The 23,249-nt window shown below is 45.4% G+C and overlaps 1 protein-coding gene across 2 annotated transcripts in view; it reads left to right on the top strand.

Moving 5' to 3' along the window:
• EDC4 (enhancer of mRNA decapping 4) overlaps window positions 1–23,249 on the top strand; it is a 1,121,437-nt gene that overhangs the window by 595,909 nt on the left and 502,279 nt on the right. For both annotated transcript variants that reach the window (XM_063945256.1, XM_063945257.1), the window contains one exon: window positions 8,937–9,025. In XM_063945256.1, the coding sequence (XP_063801326.1) occupies window positions 8,937–9,025 (89 nt within the window). The remainder of the gene's footprint in view (window positions 1–8,936; window positions 9,026–23,249) is intronic.

The raw sequence follows: 23,249 nt of genomic DNA, 5'->3' as shown, positions 1-23,249 counted from the left end.
TATGTTGCGTAGTGCGAGGCCAGTAAGGCCCGACGGAGGAAATTCAACTGGGTCGATTCCTACATTTCCTGCAAACAGGAGTGTCTATGGGCCTGAAATTGGGGTCCATTAAGGTTCAGATTTCGGCCCTGTCAATTTTCTTCAAAAAAAGAACTAGCTTCAGTCCCTGAAGTTTAGACGTTTGTAAAAGGGGTACTGCATATACAGCCTCCTTTTGTGCCTCCAGTGGCAATTTGGGATCTCAATGTAGTTTGGGTTCCAAAAGTCACATTGGTTTGAACCACTTAAATCTGTGGAGTTAAAATATCTCACATGGAAAGTGGTCATGCTGTTGGCCCTGGCCTGGGCCAGGCGCGTGTCAGAATTGGCGGCTTTATCCTGTAAAAGCCCTTATCTGATTTTCCATTCGGACAGGGCGGAATTGAGGACTCGTCCTCAGTTTCTCCCTAAGGTGGTTCCAGCGTTTTCACCTGAACCAACCTATTGTGGTGCCTGCGGCTACTAGGGACTTGGAGGAATCCAAGTTGCTGGATGTTGTCAGGGCCCTGAAAATATGTTTCCAGGACGGCTGGAGTCAGGAAATCTGACTCGCTGTTTATCCTGTATGCACCCAACAAGCTGGGTGCTCCTGCTTCTAAGCAGACTATTGCTCGTTGGATTTGTAGTACAATTCAGCTTGCACATTCTGTGGCAGGCCTGCCACAGCTAAAATCTGTAAAAGCCCGTTCCACAAGGAAAGTGGGCTCATCTTGGGCGGCTGCCCGATGGGGTCTCGGCTTTACAACTTTGCCGAGCAGCTACTTGGTCAGGGGCAAACACGTTTGCTAAATTCTACAAATTTGATACCCTGGCTGAGGAGGACCTGGAGTTCTCTCATTCGGTGCTGCAGAGTCATCCGCACTCTCCCGCCCGTTTGGGAGCTTTGGTATAATCCCCATGGTCCTTACGGAGTCCCCAGCATCCACTAGGACGTTAGAGAAAATAAGAATTTACTTACCGATAATTCTATTTCTCATAGTCCGTAGTGGATGCTGGGCGCCCATCCCAAGTGCGGATTGTCTGCAATACTTGTACATAGTTATTGTTACAAAAATCGGGTTATTATTGTTGGGAGCCATCTTTTCAGAGGCTCCTCTGTTATCATACTGTTAACTGGGTTCAGATCACAAGTTATACGGTGTGATTGGTGTGGCTGGTATGAGTCTTACCCGGGATTCAAAATCCTTCCTTATTGTGTACGCTCGTCCGGGCACAGTATCCTAGCTGAGGCTTGGGGGAGGGTCATAGGGGGAGGAGCCAGTGCACACCAGTTAGTCCTAAAGCTTTCTTTAGATGTGCCCAGTCTCCTGCGGAGCCGCTATTCCCCATGGTCCTTACGGAGTCCCCAGCATCCACTACGGACTATGAGAAATAGAATTATCGGTAAGTAAATTCTTATTTTAAATCAGGCAGTAAAATATATTCGATCAATTGAGGAGGCAGCAGAGCCTGTGTTAAAACTAAGGCTTCTGTATTTAAATGTCCAAAAACAGTAAAAGCAGAATTTTCTAACTCCGATCATTTGAAATAAATGATGCATTAGGCTTGGGTTACTCCCCTTAAGAAGCTTAAGATTCTCAAGAAACTGATTTTTATCATTTACCTACTGTAGACTGTTTAAAAAGGGAGATTCCTCCCAGAGTAGATGCACATTTAGTACAATGTGTTTATATTGTAGATCAACATTACCTCTGCCTTTAACATCATTAAATGATGTGACTGACATAAAGATTGATGGTTGTCCTTAACATGGGCAGTGACTAGCCCAGCTATGGCCACAGCCTGGGTGGCTAAAGCAGTGGCATGCTGGGCAGATGCTTTAGAAGATGGCTTTTCAACAGCTACAAGAGAACATTTTCCCATATTGCATGTACAGTATAAAGCAGGCAGCTGCGTTTTATTGAATAAGCTACCATAGATATGGATGGTGATCAAGCTGATTATTTATCTAAAACCTAAGCTATATACTTATTAAAGACAACATATGTAATAGGCGCACGAGGTGCCGTAATGGTACGCACTTAGCGTAACAGACGCTAGGCCGTGGTCGAGACGCACCAGCGGCACGTTCGCTCGCGGCTTACGCTTGGTATCGAGCACGCTATAGACGGCCCGAGTACCGTAATGCTACGCTATTAGCGTAGCAGACGCTGTACCGCGAGAGCGGGATGCGAGTGGCGCTGACTCTCACTGATCTACACACAGACACCCTTGTAACAATACACTGTAAGGGTATGCTTATGCTGTAAACCTTATTACTGTAATAATACCACAATGTAACGCTGATTAACCTTTATGATATGAAAGCTGTTTGAGCGTCTGAGACGCTCAGAAACCCTTTATACTAACTAGTGAAACACACACTCCTTGCTAAGGTTCCAACACCTTTACAGACGATATATAGTACGTGAAAAGGGAAAAAAACAGATACAGTTCATACACTACACACCTGACATTAATACCTAAACACAATAACTAAACAGAAATACAAACATTAGCAAATGATCGAAAATACAAATACATAGAATAAGAATGAATGGCTTACATTAAACGGGTAACAAAGTGGCCACAGAGAAACATACCATACGGGGAAACACTCGCTAGCGCAACCGGATCCAGTCCTCCAATTATCCGACTGATAATTGTTGATGAGAGAGAGAGTACTGGCCGGTCAGGGGACAGTGGCCTTTATATACACAACATACAGTACACTACAAAGGACCCTACAATCTTATTGTTCATTGGACACAGGAATGTCTCTTTACATTATAACAAAAGGTCATAGGTGGATTTGAACAGGTGGGCTGTGACTATTTCAAACTGCTCAGATGGAAGGTGTCCTTAGGATTCCCGCCACATGGATAATGAACCGCAAATACAGCAAATGTCCATAAACTACTCATAGACATAACTATATACGCAGGAGCGATTAATCTCTACCCAACCTGCACTGGATTGTGTCTAATAAAATACTCTTCAGTTAGGTACCAGACACCACTGTTCAACCTGTGTCAGACCCTTCGTATCATGAAAAGAGGAATTCCCAAGTCCCTGAACCATTTACACTAAACATACTCGCAGATATGATTAAGGGGATTATTACCTATAAAACACACTATATTGGTTAAATATGTAGCGATCGAGTCGCCCGCCAGACGCACACAAACTCCACCGTAAATGCACATTCCCACGCGCAGGCGACGTGGGAGCGTCCCTTACGCAACCTGAGGGGATGCGTACGCACGGGGGAGTGGGTGCACGAGCAGCGGGCATGTGCATTGGGTTTAGTACAAGGCGATAAGAATAACGATATTTTTCGACTTTGACAGTGGCTTCCTCAGTAGCAGCTCACAGAGCTATCTGGCAACATGCATGGAATGCTGATCCGAAATCCAAGAATTTCCTGAAATTTTTGCCTTTTGTTGGAGATATTCTGTTGGCACAGAATGAAATCATATTTTTTGTGTCTGAGGCAGACTCCAAAAAGGTGAATTTCCCTACTTCATACTGTATAAGGCTAAACTCAAATTTCCTGCTTTCCGACTCTTTCGGGCTTAGAGTATAGCAGGAAGATATATTTACAGCAAGCAGTCTCAATCAGATAAATCTGATAAGAGCAAGCAGACTTGGTCAACCAGATGCTCGACTTCTAAACCAGAAAACACGCCAGAGGACTGATGTCGTGGGCTTCCACCTGGGGATCCCAGGGTGGGAGGCTTACATTTTTTTTTGCACATATATGGCAGCAGTCCACCACAAAAACTTGGGTGCAAGGAGCTGTGTCTCACGATTACACTTTTTCCTTTAGGAAAAACCTCCCTCAAAGATTATTTTTTCGAGCACGTCTCCGGTGGAATCGAAGGCCAGGGCTTTAGGGGACACAGTTCAGAATTTGCTGCAGTCATTAGTTATAGTGACTGTTCCTTCAGCACAGAGGGGAGCAGGTTTCTTTTTCAACCTGTTAGTTCATAAAACTGAATGGATCTTAATGACCCATTCTCAATCACAAGACTGTGAACAAATATATCTGGGTACCCCAATTCTGTATGGAAAACTTGTGGTCCATTATCCTTGCTATGGTGCTCGGGGATTTTTTTGTGACCCTAGATATTCAAGATGCTTATGCCCATGTACTGATAGCAGCTTTCTATTCAGTGCTTTCTCAGGGTTGCTACGCTCCAACATCATTTCCAGTTTCAGGCTCTTCCTTTTGGACTGGCTACTGCTCGAAGGTTATTTACTACGATTATGGTGGTGATGGCAGCTCATCTCCATTTTCAGGGAACTAAGATTTTCCCATATCTAGACGACTTGCTTTTCCTGGCTCAGTCCCAGGAAATTCTGCCATCTCCAAGTGACAATAACTTGTTTACAGGATCACGGCTGGCTCATAAATTCGTCAAAGTCCTCATTAGTTCCATCACAACGGATGGCACATCTGGGGGCTGTAATGGATACTAGTCTTCAGAGAATCTTTCTGCCGTTGAGAGAGATAAATAAATTAAAGACGAGAGTTCAGGAATGGCTACAAATTCGGAGAGTTCTGGGATCAATGGTCTCAACATTCGACATGGTAGCATATGCTCCATTCCATTCAAGTCCCCTTTAACATCTGATTATATCCAAATGGGACAGACTGCATTAGACGATTAAAACCCAATGCAATAATTCTTCCTCTGAAAGTGCATCGGTCATTAGCCTTGTGGCTACAGGCGTCCCATTTTGGAACTCAGATTGGGAAGTGCTGACAACAGACACAAGTCTTCAGGGTTGGGTAGCCGTGACAGAACAGTACTGGTTCCACTGACGCTGGACCAAGGAAGAAAGTCATTTGCCAATCCGTGTCCTGGAGGTTCTGGCCATATACAGGGCACTCACCCAGGCACAATAATGTTTTTTCATCAAACCATTTCAGATTGGCTCTGACAATGTCACGGCAGTAGCGTATCTCAATCGCAATGGAGTCACTCGAGGTCAATTAGCAATGGGGGAGGTAAGCCACTCAATAAATTGTGTGGAAATTCATCATTCAGCAGTGTCTGCAGTGTTCATACCAGGAGTCCTAAATTGGGAAGTGGACTTTTTCAGCCGGCACGACATTCATGTAAGAGAATGGGCTTTGCACCCAGAAGTCTTTCAGATTCTGGTAAACAAGTGGGGACTGTCGGAAGTTGAACACATGGCCTCTTACAAAAAAGTTCCCGCTTACGGGTCAAGAACAATAGATCCTAAAGTAATCTTCATGGATACCATGTCAGTAAAATGGGAATTTCATCTGGCATATTTCCCCCCACTAATCTCCCTGTTGCCCAGGGTGATTCAAAAATTCAAACAGGAAAGGGGCACCATGATACGAATTGCTCCAGCTTGGCCGAGACAAATTGGTACACAGATCTGCAGAGTCTAAAGATACTCCGTTTCTTCTGCCTCAACGTCCAGATCTACTGATTCAGGGTCCCTGTCTCTACAAACAGCTGGATCGATTGTCTTTGACAAGGAAACCATCCTCTGCTCGCATCTATTACCGAATATGGCATGCATATTCTCTATGGTGCACTGCCAAAAGTTTTAATCCCCAGTCTTTCAGAGTTTCTGGAATTCTACAGTTTCTTCAAGTAGGAATGGACAAGTGTCTCCATATATAGCTTCCTTGAAGGTACAAGTGTCAGCCATATTTGTATGGTTTCAAAAGAAAATTGCAAGCCTGCAGGATGTTTGTACTTTTTTCCAGGAAGACATGTTCAACAACTTTTTAAAATCCCTGAACAAATATCTCAAAGTTCCCAGGTTTCACATGGAGTCCCTGAAATCGATTATACTAGTTTTAGAGCTGGAGGACTTCATGACATATCTCGACATTCAGGATGTTTACTTGCACAACACCATTTGTCCCTACCACCAACAGTTTTTCAGGTTTGCGGTTCAGACTGACCATTATCAGTTTCAAGCGTTAACGTTCGGTTCGTCAATGACTTGTTGAGGGTTTACCAAAGTCATGGCAGTCATGACAGCCCATCTCAGGTGCAGGATAGTCAGAGTATTACCTTATTTAGATGACCTCCTCCTTATGGCTCTGTTGCAGGAAATTTTGGAATATCACATTCAGATAATGATCAGCCTCTTACAATCTCACGGTTGGAAGGTAAATTTGTGCAAATAGTCTCTTTAGCCTTCACAGGAAATGTTGCATTTGAGAGTGTACCTAGATTAGCATTGTCTGAGAATTTTCCTACCGCAGGGACAAGATTCTCGATTTGAGTATCCCTGGCTCAATGGTGGCCACGTTCAACATGGTGGAGTACACCCAGTTTCACTCACGTTTTCTCCAGCTGCAGGTTCTGGTACAGTGGAACAGATTATACCCTTACCTGAAGATGCAGATGATCATCCTCTCCAGGGTGGTTCGCCACTCTCTCATGTGCATGGTATTTCAGCATAATCTAACACAGGGACACCCCTTCTTGATTGCAGATTGGATTCTAATCACAACAGATGCCAGCCTATGGTGGTGGGGAGCAGTCTGCAAGATCAGTCGTATCAGGGGCGATGCTCTCTGCAGGAAAGCAGACTTCCCATCAACGTCCTAGTGCTCAGGGCTATCTTTAAAGCACTGACGTTGGTCCAGTCTCTACTGCAGGGCTATACAGTCAAAGTTAAGTCAGACAACGCAATGGCAGTCACTTACATAAACCATCAAGGTGGAACTCGCAGTTGTGTTCCATGGCAGAGGTAAAGCGGAGTGGGTGGAGAGTCAACTTCCCGCCATCTCAATGGTGTTCATCACCCGAATTCTCAATTGTGAAGCAGATTTCTTGGGCAGACAGGACGTACATTCAGGGGAGTGGGCTCTCCATCCGGAAGTGTTTCAGTTGTTGGTCAACAGATGGGAACTTCCAGACATAGACATGATGGCATCTCATCACAATTGTCCAGTCCCAAGATCCTGATACAGAATATAAGACCCGTCGGCCAGCCTGGTAAATTATCTAACCGATCCATGGGCATTCCCATTATTTAAGTGTTCCTGCCGATCCAGATGCTGCTGAGCGTTCTCTGCACATTTAAAAAGAAAGGAGGCATGCAGATTATAGTGGCTTCAGATTGGCCACGGCGAGCGATCTTCAGGCCCTCTACATAGATGTCCCGCTACTGCTGCCCCAACATCTGGATCTTATATCTCAGGGCTCTGCCTTTTTCCGAACCCAGACCACCACCTTTTGATGGGGTGGCTATTGAAACATCTGTTTTTCCACGAAGGATGGTGAATACCATGCTCAGAGCCAGGTAGCCTTCTTCAGCAAGAATTTATCACCGAGTGTGGAGGACTTACTTTTAGTGGTGCTCAACTAGAGGGTTCAGTCCTGGTAGCATCTAGTTTCCATTCGTGGAGAGGACCTTTCCCATAAGCCCTAAGGTCCACGTCACAAACTATTTGGAATGGTAATCTGTGGCAAGCGGAGCGGAGTGAGAGACCGAGCCCAAAGCGTGACGAGCGTCCAATGGTGCATAGAAAAAAACAAAATAACTTCAAACGAACAGAGAACAGCGAAAACATTGAGGTGCTGTAAGGGCGGAAGTTATCTACTGCCGCCTTGTGCTGTCACTTCCTGTTCCTGATCAAGAAGGGAACATAGACATAACCATTTGGGGCACAGGACTCCCACCCTGACTCACCTGACTTGCTGGAGATTGTTCCTGTTGTTGTTGAGTACGTGTATGTGTTCAAATTGAGTGCTTGTACCTCTCTGAGTTTTGGTTTTCCTTCCTATTCCTTGCTCCTACCGTAGGATTGCTATCCAAAACTGGTGGGCCTGGGCTAGGGGGCGGGGTATAAGGGACAGGAGGCCTGAGGGTTGCTGTCTAAAGAAAAGTAACCCATTGGTGCCCGGACACTTCCCCATTCAGCATATGCCCAGCGTAATGGATTCTGTGCCCTCTATGGACTCAAAGAAAATAATTTAATAAGGTAAGGACATACGGTAGATCCTATTTTACTTTGAGATGAAGTTCAGTTACATTTCTGAAATAAATTATATATTATGCTTCTCTAGTGTATGGACAATGAAGGAAATTAGGAAACATATTAGATATTTTTATGGGAAACTGATTTAATTTAACCAATTTAGCTGGGTATTTAGCAAAGCAAGAAGAGAGATTAAGTGGAGAGATATAAAGCACTAACCAGTTAGTATCTGTCATTTTTCTCCCCCCTTTATCTAGCTCTCAGCTCTCCATGCTTTGATAAATACTCCCCTAAAAAGGAAACCTGTGACAATTGTGTAACCATGATGAATTAGTACTAACAGGCATTGAGCAATATCCAGTTAGCGGTAAATTACTTTGCATAATTGATCCTTGGGGACTGTCTAATTAGCCCCGTAAGCCGGCAGTTGTTATTATTATTTTTTTCTTTTCATTTACCCGAGGCAGGAGAAAAATAATCCCAGAAAAAATAATGTTTTTGCTATCTCGGATGCGTAAACACATGGGTCTGGGAACTTATCCCGTATCCTATGTGTTTTCTCCACAAAAATGGATAATTTTTCATTTGGAAAAAAAAAAATATGGGGCTACAATTGGACTGCCCCGATAGGGTTCGTTGGGAAAAAATAGCAGTAATACTGTAGTGTTTTTTTAGACAATTTTTGTTGTTGTTGTTGTTGTTGTAATTGACCTCCCCCCCTTCCCTGTCCAATAGGTTCTGCTGCCCTCTGTATACATTTCAAATCAACTAACATTGTTTTTGTTTTTTAGATGAGGTTTCCTTTGTTGGCAATACAACTTTCAATAATTAGTTTTTTTTTTTTTTTAAACTATGTTGTTTTTGAAAGTTAGCAAAGTACTATTTTTTTTTTTTTTTTTTGGTATATCTATAATTAATTTGCATTCCTCCACAGATTGTTTTGTCTCCTGGATCCAGTTTTAGCTCACTTACATCTGTCACACCTATAACCAATGCCTCAATCAGTGATGCAAGTGTTTCCAGGTAATGCAGAAATGTTTTCAATGGCTTTGCAATGTGTTCTGATGTGTTTGTCCATTTGAAATTCAATAGCATACTACAGTGTACTGAACCAAAACATCAAGAAAGATATATATATATATATATATATATATATATATATATATACGGGTTGAGTATCCCTTATCCAAAATTAAAAATCCCACATTTTTGGGTCCCCTACTGAGATAATGACTTATATATTATATATTATGTGTATATATAGATATGTTATATAGATATATAATATAATATACATATATATATATGTGTCATTATCTCAGTAGGGGAACCAAAAATGTGTGATTTTGAATTTTGGATAAGGGATACTCAACCTGTATATATGTGTGTGTATATATATATATATTATATATATATACACACACACATAGAGGGTAGGTGTGGCACTCCAATAAATCAGTCACAAAACTCTGTTAACCACGGGGTTGACGGAGTTTCGTGATTGATTTATTGGAGTGCCACACCTACCCTCTGTGTATATCGATTTCATTGTGACCCCTACCTGTCGTCTATATATATATATATATATATATATATATATATATATATATATATATATATATATATATATATATATACACGCACACGCTACTATTTTACATATATTTTACAGTCATCTTTTTATGTTATACTTGAGGTTCAGTAGGACATTTTCTATGGGATTTTTTTTCCCCCAACATAGTTAATTTATGTCTATATAATTTGTACAATTTCCATATTGATAGCCTGTTCTATAATCAACAGCAGTTATTTGTTTTCTTACAGCAGTAGATTTTGCTTGATCATTTTTATATTTTTTTGAAAACAGCAGGTTACAAATGTTTCTTGGAATAAAGTAATCACAGCAGTGGGGTTTCACTTTCGGCAATAGCCATTGTACACAAGAATAGTGGACCCTCCTGGTCCTGGCACCCTAATGCTAAACACACTCCCACCACCTGGCCGACTTGTTCTTATCAAGAGCCCTAAACCTTGTTCCCAGGGAATCTTTAATCCAAACTCTCAGTTGCTATTACTTGCCTTCTGATCTCCTCAAGCTACAAATCCTGGACCAGACCTGCCATATACCCAGGTAACCAGCAATGAGTATGTCCTAACTCACTATACACCTGAAAACCATTCTGGGACAACCCACCCAGCTGTGACTCTCCAGCCACATACCTTCCCCCTGAGCGAATTAGACAAGACTTCCAGGCATACTCACCTGTTCGCCTACTCGGATGTTACACCACATTTATGATTCACCTTTCCATTATTTCACCTCACCTTGCTTCACCATGGGAATCTCTGGAGGAGAGAGGCATGGATGGGTCAGCATTAGGAGGGATTGCTGACTCCAGAGTGCCATAGGAGAAGCCAGGGGTATCTCCAGGTAAACTGGCTCTCAGATGCTGTAGGAGCCATTACCATGTGGGAATTTAACCCAGACATATTTGTAATTATTTATGGGGTGGGTATGGGGTGCGGTGGCCCCTGTGTCGGTATGGCTGGGCTGCTTCAGGTCGGCACACCCTAACACTTTATTAACACTTATGATTTTCCCTATCACTTTGTATATATTATTTTAATCACACCACTTACATAGCACTTCTGTGCTTCTTATTAACCCTTATTAATTCTCACCTGTGTGCTGACCTGGGGTGGCCGACCTGTGCCGACATCATGGGGTCCTGCACCCCGGACCCATACCTAGTATTAGGGACCCCCAGTGACAGGGAAGCCTTGTTGATCGGCCTGGGGGCTTAACCCTGTATCTGCAGATATACGCAACTAAGATCTCCGTATTAGAGATTACAGATTTTATCCCAGAACCGCGCTTGCAGGTTAAGATGACAGCCCGTGTTCCCACAAAAAAAACCTTCACCAAGACTTTATCTATACACCATATGAAAACCAAAAAATGAGTACTCGTGGCGCTACCGTAACCACAAACACATTTGAAGAGGTGGTCTAAGATTTTAGAAAAGACCCAGGTAAGATTCACTTACGTAAATGATACTGGATTCTAGAACAATTAAAATAAATAAATACAATAGTGTAATATGTAATGACAAATATCCAATGTGTGTTTTTAATGGTTCCACTCACATAGAGAAACTTTTATCAATGCATATCATCCTCATAAGAGGTGTATCCGGAAGTCATCAACAGGATTATAGATGGAATTGATCTGTGTGTATTGTCCTTATAGGAGGTATATCCAGAAATCTCCAACGAAATACTAAGGACTTAAAAAAGACCAATATGGTGCAATATAGTCTTATAAAAATGAAAAATTTAATAAAAATAATACACTCACAATTTGAAAAACTTAAAGGGCAAACTTTCAAGGCTCTTTGCTCTTCTCTAGATAAATTATTACATGTTACATTGGTATTAAGTTTATCTATGTCCTCCTTCATAGGTTGTGAAAATATTTCTACAAAATGTCCCTTTGACTCAATAGGGAAAAAAAGTGTGTATGTATATATGTGTGTATATATATATATATATATATATATATATAGTAAAACACAGGCGGCACTCCCAGACTTGTAAAGGTGAAAGAACTTTATAGCGACGTTTCGCTGTAAAGTTTTCTTTCACCTTTACAAGTCTGGGAGTGCCGCCTGTGTTTTACAATTTTTATGGGAAATATCTTCTCTTGGATGGCACACCAGCAAGTTTCTAGGAGGTAACACTGTCCTCAGAGTGCCGGATTTTGCACCATATATATATATATATATATATATATATATATATATATATATATATACACAGACTGTTTTGAAGGCGGCACTCAAAGACTTACACAAGTAGTGAAAAACCATCCATGTGTGGATGTTGTTTTAATGCGTGTTACGTTTCGGGGACGTATCCCCTTCCTAAGATACATATCCCCTTCCTCAGATACGTCCCCGAAACGTAACACGCATTAAAACAACATCCACACATGGATGGTTTTTCACTACTTGTGTAAGTCTTTGAGTGCCGCCTTCAAAACAGTCTGTACATGTGTGTGGGTATGCAAACCCACAAGGAAGGCACCTTAGCGAGTTTTGTATAGCAGGAGTGCCGGAGCCGAGCAGTTGTGTGTGTGTGTGTGTGTGTGTGTGTGTGTGTGTGTGTGTGTGTGTGTGTATATATATATATATATATATACATATATATACATATATATATATATATATATATATATATTTCTCTATCGTCCTAGTGGATGCTGGGGTTCCTGAAAGGACCATGGGGAATAGCGGCTCCGCAGGAGACAGGGCACAAAAAGTAAAGCTTTTCCAGATCAGGTGGTGTGCACTGGCTCCTCCCCCTATGACCCTCCTCCAGACTCCAGTTAGATTTTTGTGCCCGGCCGAGAAGGGTGCAATCTAGGTGGCTCTCCTAAAGAGCTGCTTAGAAAAAGTTTAGCTTAGGTTTTTTATTTTACAGTGAGTCCTGCTGGCAACAGGATCACTGCAACGAGGGACTGAGGGGAGAAGAAGTGAACTCACCTGCGTGCAGGATGGATTGGCTTCTTGGCTACTGGACATCAGCTCCAGAGGGACGATCACAGGTACAGCCTGGATGGTCACCGGAGCCGCGCCGCCGGCCCCCTTGCAGATGCTGAAGTCAGAAGAGGTCCAGAATCGGCGGCTGAAGACTCCTGCAGTCTTCTAAAGGTAGCGCACAGCACTGCAGCTGTGCGCCATTTTCCTCTCAGCACACTTCACACGCAGTCACTGAGGGTGCAGGGCGCTGGGGGGGGGGCGCCCTGGGAGGCAAATGTAACCTATATAAAGGCTAAAAATACCTCACATATAGCCCCCAGAGGCTATATGGAGATATTTAACCCCTGCCTGGATTCACTAAATAGCGGGAGACGAGCCCGCCAAAAAAGGGGCGGGGCCTATCTCCTCAGCACACGGCGCCATTTCCTCTCACAGCTCCGCTGGTCAGGACGGCTCCCAGGTCTCTCCCCTGCACTGCACTACAGAAACAGGGTAAAACAGAGAGGGGGGGCAAATTTATGGCGATATTTTGATATATATAAAGCAGCTATAAGGGAGCACTTATTATAAGGCTATCCCTGTTATATATAGCGCTTTTGGTGTGTGCTGGCAAACTCTCCCTCTGTCTCCCCAAAGGGCTAGTGGGTCCTGTCTTCGTTAGGAGCATTCCCTGTGTGTCTGCTGTGTGTCGGTACGTGTGTGTCGACATGTATGAGGACGATATTGGTGTGGAGGCGGAGCAATTGCCAAATATGGGGATGTCACCCCCTAGGGAGTCGACACCAGAATGGATGCCTTTATTTATGGAACTACGGGATAGTGTCAACACGCTAAAACAGTCGTTTGACGACATGAGACGGCCGGACAATCAATTAGTGCCTGTCCAGGCGACTCAAACACCGTCAGGGGCTGTGAAACGCCCTTTGCCTCAGTCGGTCGACACAGACCCAGACACAGGCACTAACTCCAGTGGTGACGGTGACGAATCAACCGTATTTTCCAGTAGGGCCACACGTTATATGATTTTGGCAATGAAGGAGGCGTTACATTTAGCTGATACTACAGGTACCACTAAACAGGGTATTATGTGGGGTGTGAAAAAACTACCTATAGTTTTTCCTGAATCAGAAGAATTAAATGACGTGTGTAATGAAGCGTGGGTTGCCCCTGATAAAAAGCTGATAATTTCAAAGAAATTATTGGCATTATACCCTTTCCCGCCAGAGGTTAGGGAGCGCTGGGAAACACCTCCTAGGGTGGACAAGGCGCTAACACGCTTATCTAAACAAGTGGCGTTACCCTCTCCTGAGACGGCCGCACTTAAAGATCCATCAGATAGGAGGATGGAAAATATCCAAAAAAGTATATACACACATGCAGGTGTTATACTACGACCAGCTATAGCGACTGCCTGGATGTGCAGTGCTGGGGTGGTTTGGTCAGAGTCCCTGATTGATAATATTGATACCCTGGACAGGGACAATATTTTACTGTCGTTAGAACAAATAAAGGATGCATTTCTTTATATGCGTGATGCACAGAGGGATATCTGCACACTGGCATCACGGGTAAGTGCTATGTCCATTTCGGCCAGAAGAGCTTTATGGACGCGACAGTGGACAGGCGATGCGGATTCAAAACGGCATATGGAAGTTTTGCCGTATAAAGGGGAGGAGTTATTTGGAGTCGGTCTATCAGATTTGGTGGCCACGGCTACAGCCGGGAAATCCACCTTTCTACCTCAAGTCACTCCCCAACAGAAAAAGGCACCGACTTTTCAACCGCAGCCCTTTCGTTCCTTTAAAAATAAGAGAGCAAAGGGCTATTCATATCTGCCTCGAGGCAGAGGTCGAGGGAAGAGACAGCAACAGGCAGCTCCTTCCCAGGAACAGAAGCCCTCCCCGGCTTCTACAAAAGCCTCAGCATGACGCTGGGGCTTCTCAAGCGGACTCGGGGACGGTGGGTGGTCGTCTCAAAAATTACAGCGCGCAGTGGGCTCACTCGCAGGTAGATCCCTGGATCCTGCAGATAATATCTCAGGGGTACAGGTTGGAATTAGAGACAGATCCACCTCGCCGTTTCCTGAAGTCTGCTTTACCAACGTCCCCCTCCGAAAGGGAGACGGTTTTGGAAGCCATTCACAAGCTGTACTCTCAGCAGGTGATAGTCAAGGTACCTCTTCTACAACAAGGGAAGGGGTATTATTCCACTCTTTTTGTGGTACCGAAGCCGGATGGCTCGGTAAGGCCTATTCTAAATCTGAAGTCCTTGAACCTGTACATAAAGAAGTTCAAGTTCAAGATGGAGTCACTCAGAGCAGTGATAGCGAACCTGGAAGAGGGGGACTTTATGGTATCCTTGGACATCAAGGATGCGTATCTCCACGTTCCAATTTACCCCTCACACCAGGGGTACCTCAGGTTCGTTGTACAAAACTGTCACTATCAGTTTCAGACGCTGCCGTTCGGATTGTCCACGGCACCTCGGGTCTTTACAAAGGTAATGGCCGAGATGATGATTCTTCTTCGAAGAAAAGGCATATTAATTATCCCATACTTGGACGATCTCCTAATAAGGGCAAGGTCCAGAGAACAGCTAGAGATGGGATTAGCACTGTCTCAAGAAGTGCTAAAACAGCACGGGTGGATTCTGAATATTACAAGATCCCAGTTAATGCCGACAACTCGTCTGCTGTTCCTAGGGATGATTCTGGACACGGTTCAGAAAAAGGTTTTTCTCCCGGAGGAAAAAGCCAAGGAGTTATCCGAGCTTGTCAGGAACCTCCTAAAACCAGGAAAGGTATCTGTACATCAATGCACAAGAGTCCTGGGAAAAATGGTGGCTTCTTACGAAGCAATTCCATTCGGCAGATTCCACGCAAGAATTTTCCAAAGGGATCTGTTGGACAAATGGTCAGGGTCGCATCTTCAGATGCACCTGCGGATAACCCTGTCTCCAAGGACAAGGGTGTCTCTTCTGTGGTGGTTGCAGAGTGCTCATCTATTGGAGGGCCGCAGATTCGGCATACAGGATTGGATCCTGGTGACCACGGACGCCAGCCTGAGAGGCTGGGGAGCAGTCACACAAGGAAGAAACTTCCAGGGAGTATGGACGAGCCTGGAAACGTCTCTTCACATAAACATTCTGGAACTAAGAGCAATATACAATGCTCTAAGCCAGGCAGAACCTCTGCTTCAGGGAAAACCGGTGTTGATCCAGTCGGACAACATCACGGCAGTCGCCCATGTGAACAGACAGGGCGGCACAAGAAGCAGGAGTGCAATGGCAGAAGCTGCAAGGATTCTTCGCTGGGCAGAGAATCATGTGATAGCACTGTCAGCAGTGTTCATCCCGGGAGTGGACAACTGGGAAGCAGACTTCCTCAGCAGACACGATCTTCACCCGGGAGAGTGGGGACTTCATCCAGAAGTTTTCCACATGCTGGTAACCCGTTGGGAAAGACCAATGGTGGACATGATGGCGTCTCGCCTCAACAAAAAACTGGACAGGTATTGCGCCAGGTCAAGAGATCCGCAGGCAATAGCTGTGGACGCGCTGGTAACGCCTTGGGTGTACCAGTCGGTGTATGTGTTTCCTCCTCTGCCTCTCATACCAAAAGTATTGAGAATTATACGGCAAAGAGGCGTAAGAACGATACTAGTGGTTCCGGATTGGCCAAGAAGGACTTGGTACCCGGAACTTCAAGAGATGATCACGGAAGATCCGTGGCCTCTACCTCTAAGGAGGGACTTGCTTCAGCAGGGTCCCTGTCTGTTTCAAGACTTACCGCGGCTGCGTTTGACGGCATGGCGGTTGAACGCCGGATCCTAAAGGAAAAAGGCATGCCGGAAGAAGTCATTCCTACTTTGATTAAAGCAAGGAAGGAAGTAACCGTGCAACATTATCACCGAATTTGGCGAAAATATGTTGCGTGGTGCGAAGATCGGAGTGCTCCGACGGAGGAATTTCAACTGGGTCGATTCCTACATTTCCTGCAATCAGGATTGTCTATGGGTCTCAAATTGGGATCTATTAAGGTTCAAATTTCGGCCCTGTCGATTTTCTTTCAAAAAGAATTGGCTTCAGTCCCTGAAGTCCAGACCTTTGTTAAGGGAGTGCTACATATACAGCCTCCTGTGGTGCCTCCAGTGGCACCGTGGGATCTCAATGTGGTTTTGGACTTTCTAAAATCTCATTGGTTTGAACCACTAAAGAAGGTGGATTTGAAATATCTCACATGGAAAGTGACCATGCTTCTAGCCCTGGCTTCGGCCAGGAGAGTGTCAGAACTGGCAGCTTTATCTTACAAAAGCCCATATCTGATTTTCCATTCGGACAGGGCAGAACTGCGGACTCGTCCGCATTTTCTCCCTAAGGTGGTGTCAGCATTTCATCTGAACCAGCCTATTGTAGTGCCTGCGGCTACAAGTGACTTGGAGGACTCCAAGTTACTGGACGTTGTCAGAGCATTAAAAATATATATTGCAAGGACAGCTGGAGTCAGAAAATCTGACTCGTTGTTTATATTGTATGCACCCAACAAGATGGGTGCTCATGCGTCTAAGCAGACGATTGCTCGTTGGATCTGTAGCACAATCCAACTTGCACATTCTGTGGCAGGCCTGCCTCAGCCTAAATCTGTAAAGGCCCACTCCACAAGGAAGGTGGGCTCATCTTGGGCGGCTGCCCGAGGGGTCTCGGCATTACAACTTTGCCGAGCAGCTACGTGGTCAGGGGAGAACACGTTTGTAAAATTTTACAAATTTGATACTCTGGCTAAGGAGGACCTGGAGTTCTCTCATTCGGTGCTGCAGAGTCATCCGCACTCTCCCGCCCGTTTGGGAGCTTTGGTATAATCCCCATGGTCCTTTCAGGAACCCCAGCATCCACTAGGACGATAGAGAAAATAAGATTTTACTTACCGATAAATCTATTTCTCGGAGTCCGTAGTGGATGCTGGGCGCCCATCCCAAGTGCGGATTATCTGCAATAATTGTACATAGTTATTGTTAACTAATTCGGGTTATTGTTGAAGGAAGCCATCTTTCAGAGGCTCCGCTGTTATCATACTGTTAACTGGGTTTGGATCACAAGTTGTACGGTGTGATTGGTGTGGCTGGTATGAGTCTTACCCGGGATTCAAAATCCTCCCTTATTGTGTACGCTCGTCCGGGCACAGTACCTAACTGGAGTCTGGAGGAGGGTCATAGGGGGAGGAGCCAGTGCACACCACCTGATCTGGAAAAGCTTTACTTTTTGTGCCCTGTCTCCTGCGGAGCCGCTATTCCCCATGGTCCTTTCAGGAACCCCAGCATCCACTACGGACTCCGAGAAATAGATTTATCGGTATGTAAAATCTTATTTTATTTATTTATAATATGCAAAAGTCGCAGTACACCCTATTGTTTCAAAACCTGTGCAAAAAAATGTAAAAACTGACTTAGATTCAAGATGGCGCCCACGTACGGTGCATACCTAAGAGACAGCCCACCTCGCCCATACCTTACTGTCATATTCAGTTTTCTCTTACATCCTAGAGGATGCTGGAGACTCCAAAATGACCATGGGGTATAGGCAGGATCCACAGGAGACATGGGCACACTATTAGACTTTTAATGGGTGTGAACTGGCTCCTCTATGCCCCTCCTCCAGACCTCAGATTCTGTGCCCAGAGAGACTGGACACACACTAGGGGAGCTCTCCTGAGTTTATCTGAAAATACTTTTTGTTAGGTTTTTTATTTTCAGGGAGACCTGCTGGCTACAGGCTCCCTGCTTCGTAGGTGCGAGGGGAGAGAAGTCAGACCTACTTCTTCTGAGTTAAAGGCTCTGCTTCTTAGGCTACTGGACACCATTAGCTACAGAGGGTTCGATCACTTGGTGCGCCTAGCTGCTTGTTCCCGAAGCCGCGCCGTCATCCCCCTCACAGAAGAAAGAAGCCGGGTGAGTATACAGAAGAAAGAAGACTTCAGTGATGGCAGAAGACTTCGGTAACGAGGTACAGCGCAGCGGTCGCGCTGTGCCCCATGCTCCCACACATACTTCCAACGGCACTCGCAGGGCACAGGGGATAAGGGGGTGCGGCGGTGCCCTGGGCAGCATGTTACTGAGGCTATAAAACCGGCAGAAAGACATATTATAAGTGCCTAGGCACTAAATATAAGCCCCAGCCAGTATAAATATTTGAAATTGAGCGGGACTACGGTGCACAGGAGGGGGTATGGCTTAGCCCTCACAGTTTACCAGCACCATTTTCTCTCTTCAGACATTGCAGAGACGCTGGCCCGGACCTCCTCTCTCCTTATCAAGTAGAGAGAGCAAAATGGGGGGGGGGGGGGGCACAGTAATTTGGTGCTATTTAAACAGTGCAGACATCATATATTATTTGTCAGTATTATATGGGCGCTGGGGTGTGAGCTGGTATACTCCCTCTGTGTTTTCTCTAACAGGCTTCCCTGTGGGTCTGTCCCCTATAGCCAGTGTGTGTGTGTGTGTGTGTGTGTGTGTGTGTGTGTGTGTGTCGACATGTCTGAGGCTGAGTGCTCCTCCCAGGTGGAAGTTACTGGGGGCGCAGCAAATAATTTGGGAGTGACTGTCTGCACCGCCGACTGCTGATTGGGTGAATATGTTGAGTACATTGAATGCAAATGTGGCGTTATTGTCTAAAAGGCTGGATAAATTTGATTCCCTCAGGGTCACAAAAGCGTTCATTTACCCAAATAGCTGATACGGATACCGACACAGACTCTGACTCCAGTGTCGGCTATAGTGAGGCCAGTATACATCCAAAATTGGTTAAGAATATTCAGTACATGATTGTGGCTATTAAAGATGTTTTACATATTTCTGAAGTACCTGCTGTTCCTGATACAAGGGTTTGTTTGTTTGTTTGTTTGTTTGTTTGTTTGTTTGTTTGTATAAGGGAAAGAAACCTGAGGTGACGTTTCCCCCCTCGCATGAACTGAACGCTCTTTTTGAAAACGCTTGGGAATCACCTGACAAAAGGTGGCAGATTCCCAAGATAATTTTTATGGCATATCCTTTCCCCTCTGACGACAGGGAAAAGTGGGAGCCATCTCCCAATGTGGACAAGGCACTGTCCCGGCTGTCCAAGAAGGTGGCGCTTCCGTCTCCCGACACTGCTGCCCTCAAGGATCCTGCGGATCGTAAGCAGGAAACGACATTAAAGGCCATTTATGTCACTACGGGTGCACTCCTCAGACCTGCCTTGGCGTCGGCTTGGGTGAGTAGTGCTATTGCTAAGTGGGCTGATAATTTGGCATCTGACATGGATACCCTGTATAGGGTTAACATTCTTTTGACTCTCGGGTTTATCAGGGACGCTGCAGCTTACCTAAAGGATGCAGCGAGGGATATTGGCCTCTTGGGATCAAGGGCCAATGCAATGGCAGTCTCGGCCAGGATAGCGCTGTGGATTCATCAATGGAATGCTGATGCCGACTCCAAGAAAGCTATGGAAGCTCTCCCTTACGGACGGCTCGGTCAGACTGATCCTGAACTTAAAATCCCTCAATCTGTATTTTAAAACTTTCAAGTTCAAGATGGAATTTCTTCGAGCAGTGATCTCCAGTCTAGAAGGGGGGGGGGGGGTGTTATGGCATCAGTTGACATAAAAGATGCCTACTTGCACGTCCCGATATATCCTCCACATCAGGCTTTCCTGAGATTTGTGGTGCATGATTATCATTACCAATTTCAGACGTTGCCGTTTGGGCCCGATGGTCTTCACCAAAGTGATGGCGGAAATGATGGTACTCCTACGCAAGCAGGGTCTCACAATTATCCCATACTTGGACGATCTCCTGATAAAGACGAGATCGAAGGAGCTGTTGCTAAGAAATGTGGAACTTTCCCTGACGGTTCTGCAACATCATTTTTGGATTCTTAATTTGCCAAAGTCTCAGCTGATTACGACAACTCGGCTGCCTTTCTTGGGCATGATCCTGGACACAGAACTGCAGAGAGTGTGTGTTTCTTCCGGCGGAAAAAGCTCTGGAAATCAAATGCATTGTCAAGAAGATTCTGAAACCGGCAAGAGTGTCGATTCATCAATGCACTCGAGTACTAGGCAAGATGGTTGCAGCTTACGAAGCCATTCCGTTTGGCAGGTTTCATGCCCGGGTGTTTCAGTGGGACCTGCTGGACAAATGGTCCGGGTCTGACTTGCACATGCACCGGAAAATAAGTCTTCCAGGACCAGAATTTCTCTCCTGTGGTGGCTGCAAAGTTCTCATCTTCTAGAGGGACGCAGGTTCGGGATCCAGGATTGGGTCCTGCTGACCACGGATGCAAGTCTCTGAGGCTGGGGAGCAGTCACACAAGGAAGAAGTTTCCAGGGAAAATGGTCTAGCCAGGAAACTTGTCTCTACATAAACGTTCTGGAGTTTAGAGCCATTTACAACGGCCTTCTGCAAGCGGAACACCTCCATCGAGGTCTACCTGTCCTGATTCAGTCGGACAACGTAAACCGCCAGGGCGGAACAAAGAGCAGAGTGGCGATGACGGTGGCCTTAAGAGTTCTCCGCTGGGCGGAAAAACACGTGAGTGCTCTGTCAGCAGTCTTCCTTCCGGGCGTGGACAACTGGGAAGCAGACTTCCTCAGCAGACACACTCTCCATCCAGGAGAGTGGGCTCTTCATCAAGAGGTATTTGCAGAAGTGACAAGGCGTTGGGGAATTCCTCAAATAGACATGATGGTGTCTCGCCTCAACAAGAAGCTTCCGAGGTATTGTTCCAGGTCGAGGGACTCCCAAGCCAGTGCTGTGGACGCCCTTGTTACTCCGTGGGTGTTTCAGTCGGTATATGTGTTCCCTTCACTTCCTCTCATTCCAAAAGTGTTGAGGATCATAAGACGAACAATGGTATCGGCAGTACTCGTCATTCCAGATTGGCCACGGATGGCCTGGTATCCGGATCTTCAGGAATTTCTCATAGAAGATCCTTGGCCGCTTCCTCTCAGAGAGGACCTGTTACTGCAGGGGCAATCATATTTCAAGACTTACTGTGGCTATGTTTGACAGCGTGGAGGTTGAACGCCAAATCCTAGCTCGAAAAGGTATTCCCGGGGAAGTCATCCCCACTCTCCTTAAGGCTAGAAAGGAGGTCACGGCGAAGCATTATCACCATATTTTGAGAAAATATGTGTCATGGTGTGAAGCCAAGAAAGCTCCTACGGTGGAGTTTCAGCTGGGTCGTTTCCTCCATTTTTTGCAGGCAGGCGTGGATGCATGCCTGAAATTGGGTTCCATCAAAGTGCAGATTTCGGCTTTATCTATTTTCTTTCAAAAAGAATTGGCCGCCCTTCCTGAAATTCAGACTTTTGTGAAGCGAGTGCTGCATATCCGTCCTCGGTTTGTGCCACCTGTGGCACCGTGGGATGTTGACGTGGTGTTACAATTTCTTATGTCTTACTGGTTTGAACCTTTGCGGAAGGTTGAGTTGAAATATCTCACTTGGAAAGTGGTCATGCATTTGGCCTTACCGTCGGCCAGACGGGTATCGGAATTGGTGGCTTTGTCTCACAAAAGCCCATATTTGATTTTCCATGTGGTTAGAGCGGAACTGAGGACTTGTCAACAATTTCTGCCGAAGGTGGTATCTTCGTTTCACATAAATCAACCTATTGTGGTGCCTGTGGCTACGGATGCCGTGACAGTGCCAAAATCTCTTGTTGTCGTGAGAGCTTTGAAAATTTATGTCGCCAGAACGGCTCTTGTTAGGAAAACGGAGGCTCTGTTTGTACTGTACGCTTCCAACAAGATTGGAAATCCTGCTTCCAAGCAAACTATTGCACGCTGGATTTGTAATACGATTCAGCACGCTCATTCTACGGCCAGATTGCCGTTGCCGAAGTCAGTGAAGGCCCATTCTCCCAGGAAGGTGGGCTCATCTTGGGCGGCTGCCCGAAGTGCCGAGCAGCTATGTGGTCGGGTTCAAACACTTTTGCTAAGTTCTACAAGTTTGATACCCTGGCTGATGAGGACCTTATGTTTGCTCAATCGGTGCTGCAGAGTCGTCCGCACTCTCCCTCCCGGTCTGGAGCTTTGGTATAGACCCCATGGTCCTTTTGGAGTCCCCAGCATCCTCTAGGACGTAAGAGAAAATAGGATTTTAATACCTACCGGTAAATCCTTTTCTCCTAGTCCGTAGAGGATGCTGGGCGCCCATCCCAGTGCGGACTGTTACTGGCCTCCCGTCTCAACAAGAAGCTTCAGAGGTACTGTTCCAGGTCAAGAGACCCGCAAGCAGTGGCGGTGGACGCCCTGGTGACTCCATGGGTGATCCAGTCAGTTTGACAGCATGCAGGTTGAACGCCAGATATTAGCTCAAAATGACATTCCGAACACAATTATTCCTACCCTGATACAGGCTAGGAAAGGAGTAACGTCTAAACATTACCATTGCATTTGGAAAAAGTATGTATCTTGATGTGAATCCAAGAAGCTTCCTTTGTTGGAGTTTCAGCTTGGAAGGTTTCTCCTCTTCTCGCAAGCAGGTGTGGATATGGACCTAAAGTTGGGATCTGTAAAGGTCCAGATTTTGGCCATATCCATTTTCTTCCAAAAACAACTGACTTCCCTCCCTGAAGTTCAGACTTTCTTGAAAGGGGTTCTGCACATCCGGCCTCCCTTTGTGCCAACTACGGCACCCTGAGATCTTAACGTGGTGTTACAGTTCCTCCAATCG

Source organism: Pseudophryne corroboree, chromosome 11 (assembly GCF_028390025.1).
Source record: "Pseudophryne corroboree isolate aPseCor3 chromosome 11, aPseCor3.hap2, whole genome shotgun sequence".
Classification (NCBI taxonomy): domain Eukaryota; kingdom Metazoa; phylum Chordata; class Amphibia; order Anura; family Myobatrachidae; genus Pseudophryne; species Pseudophryne corroboree.
Note: the sequence above shows the minus strand (reverse complement) of the source record. Positions and strands in the feature narration are given on the sequence as shown.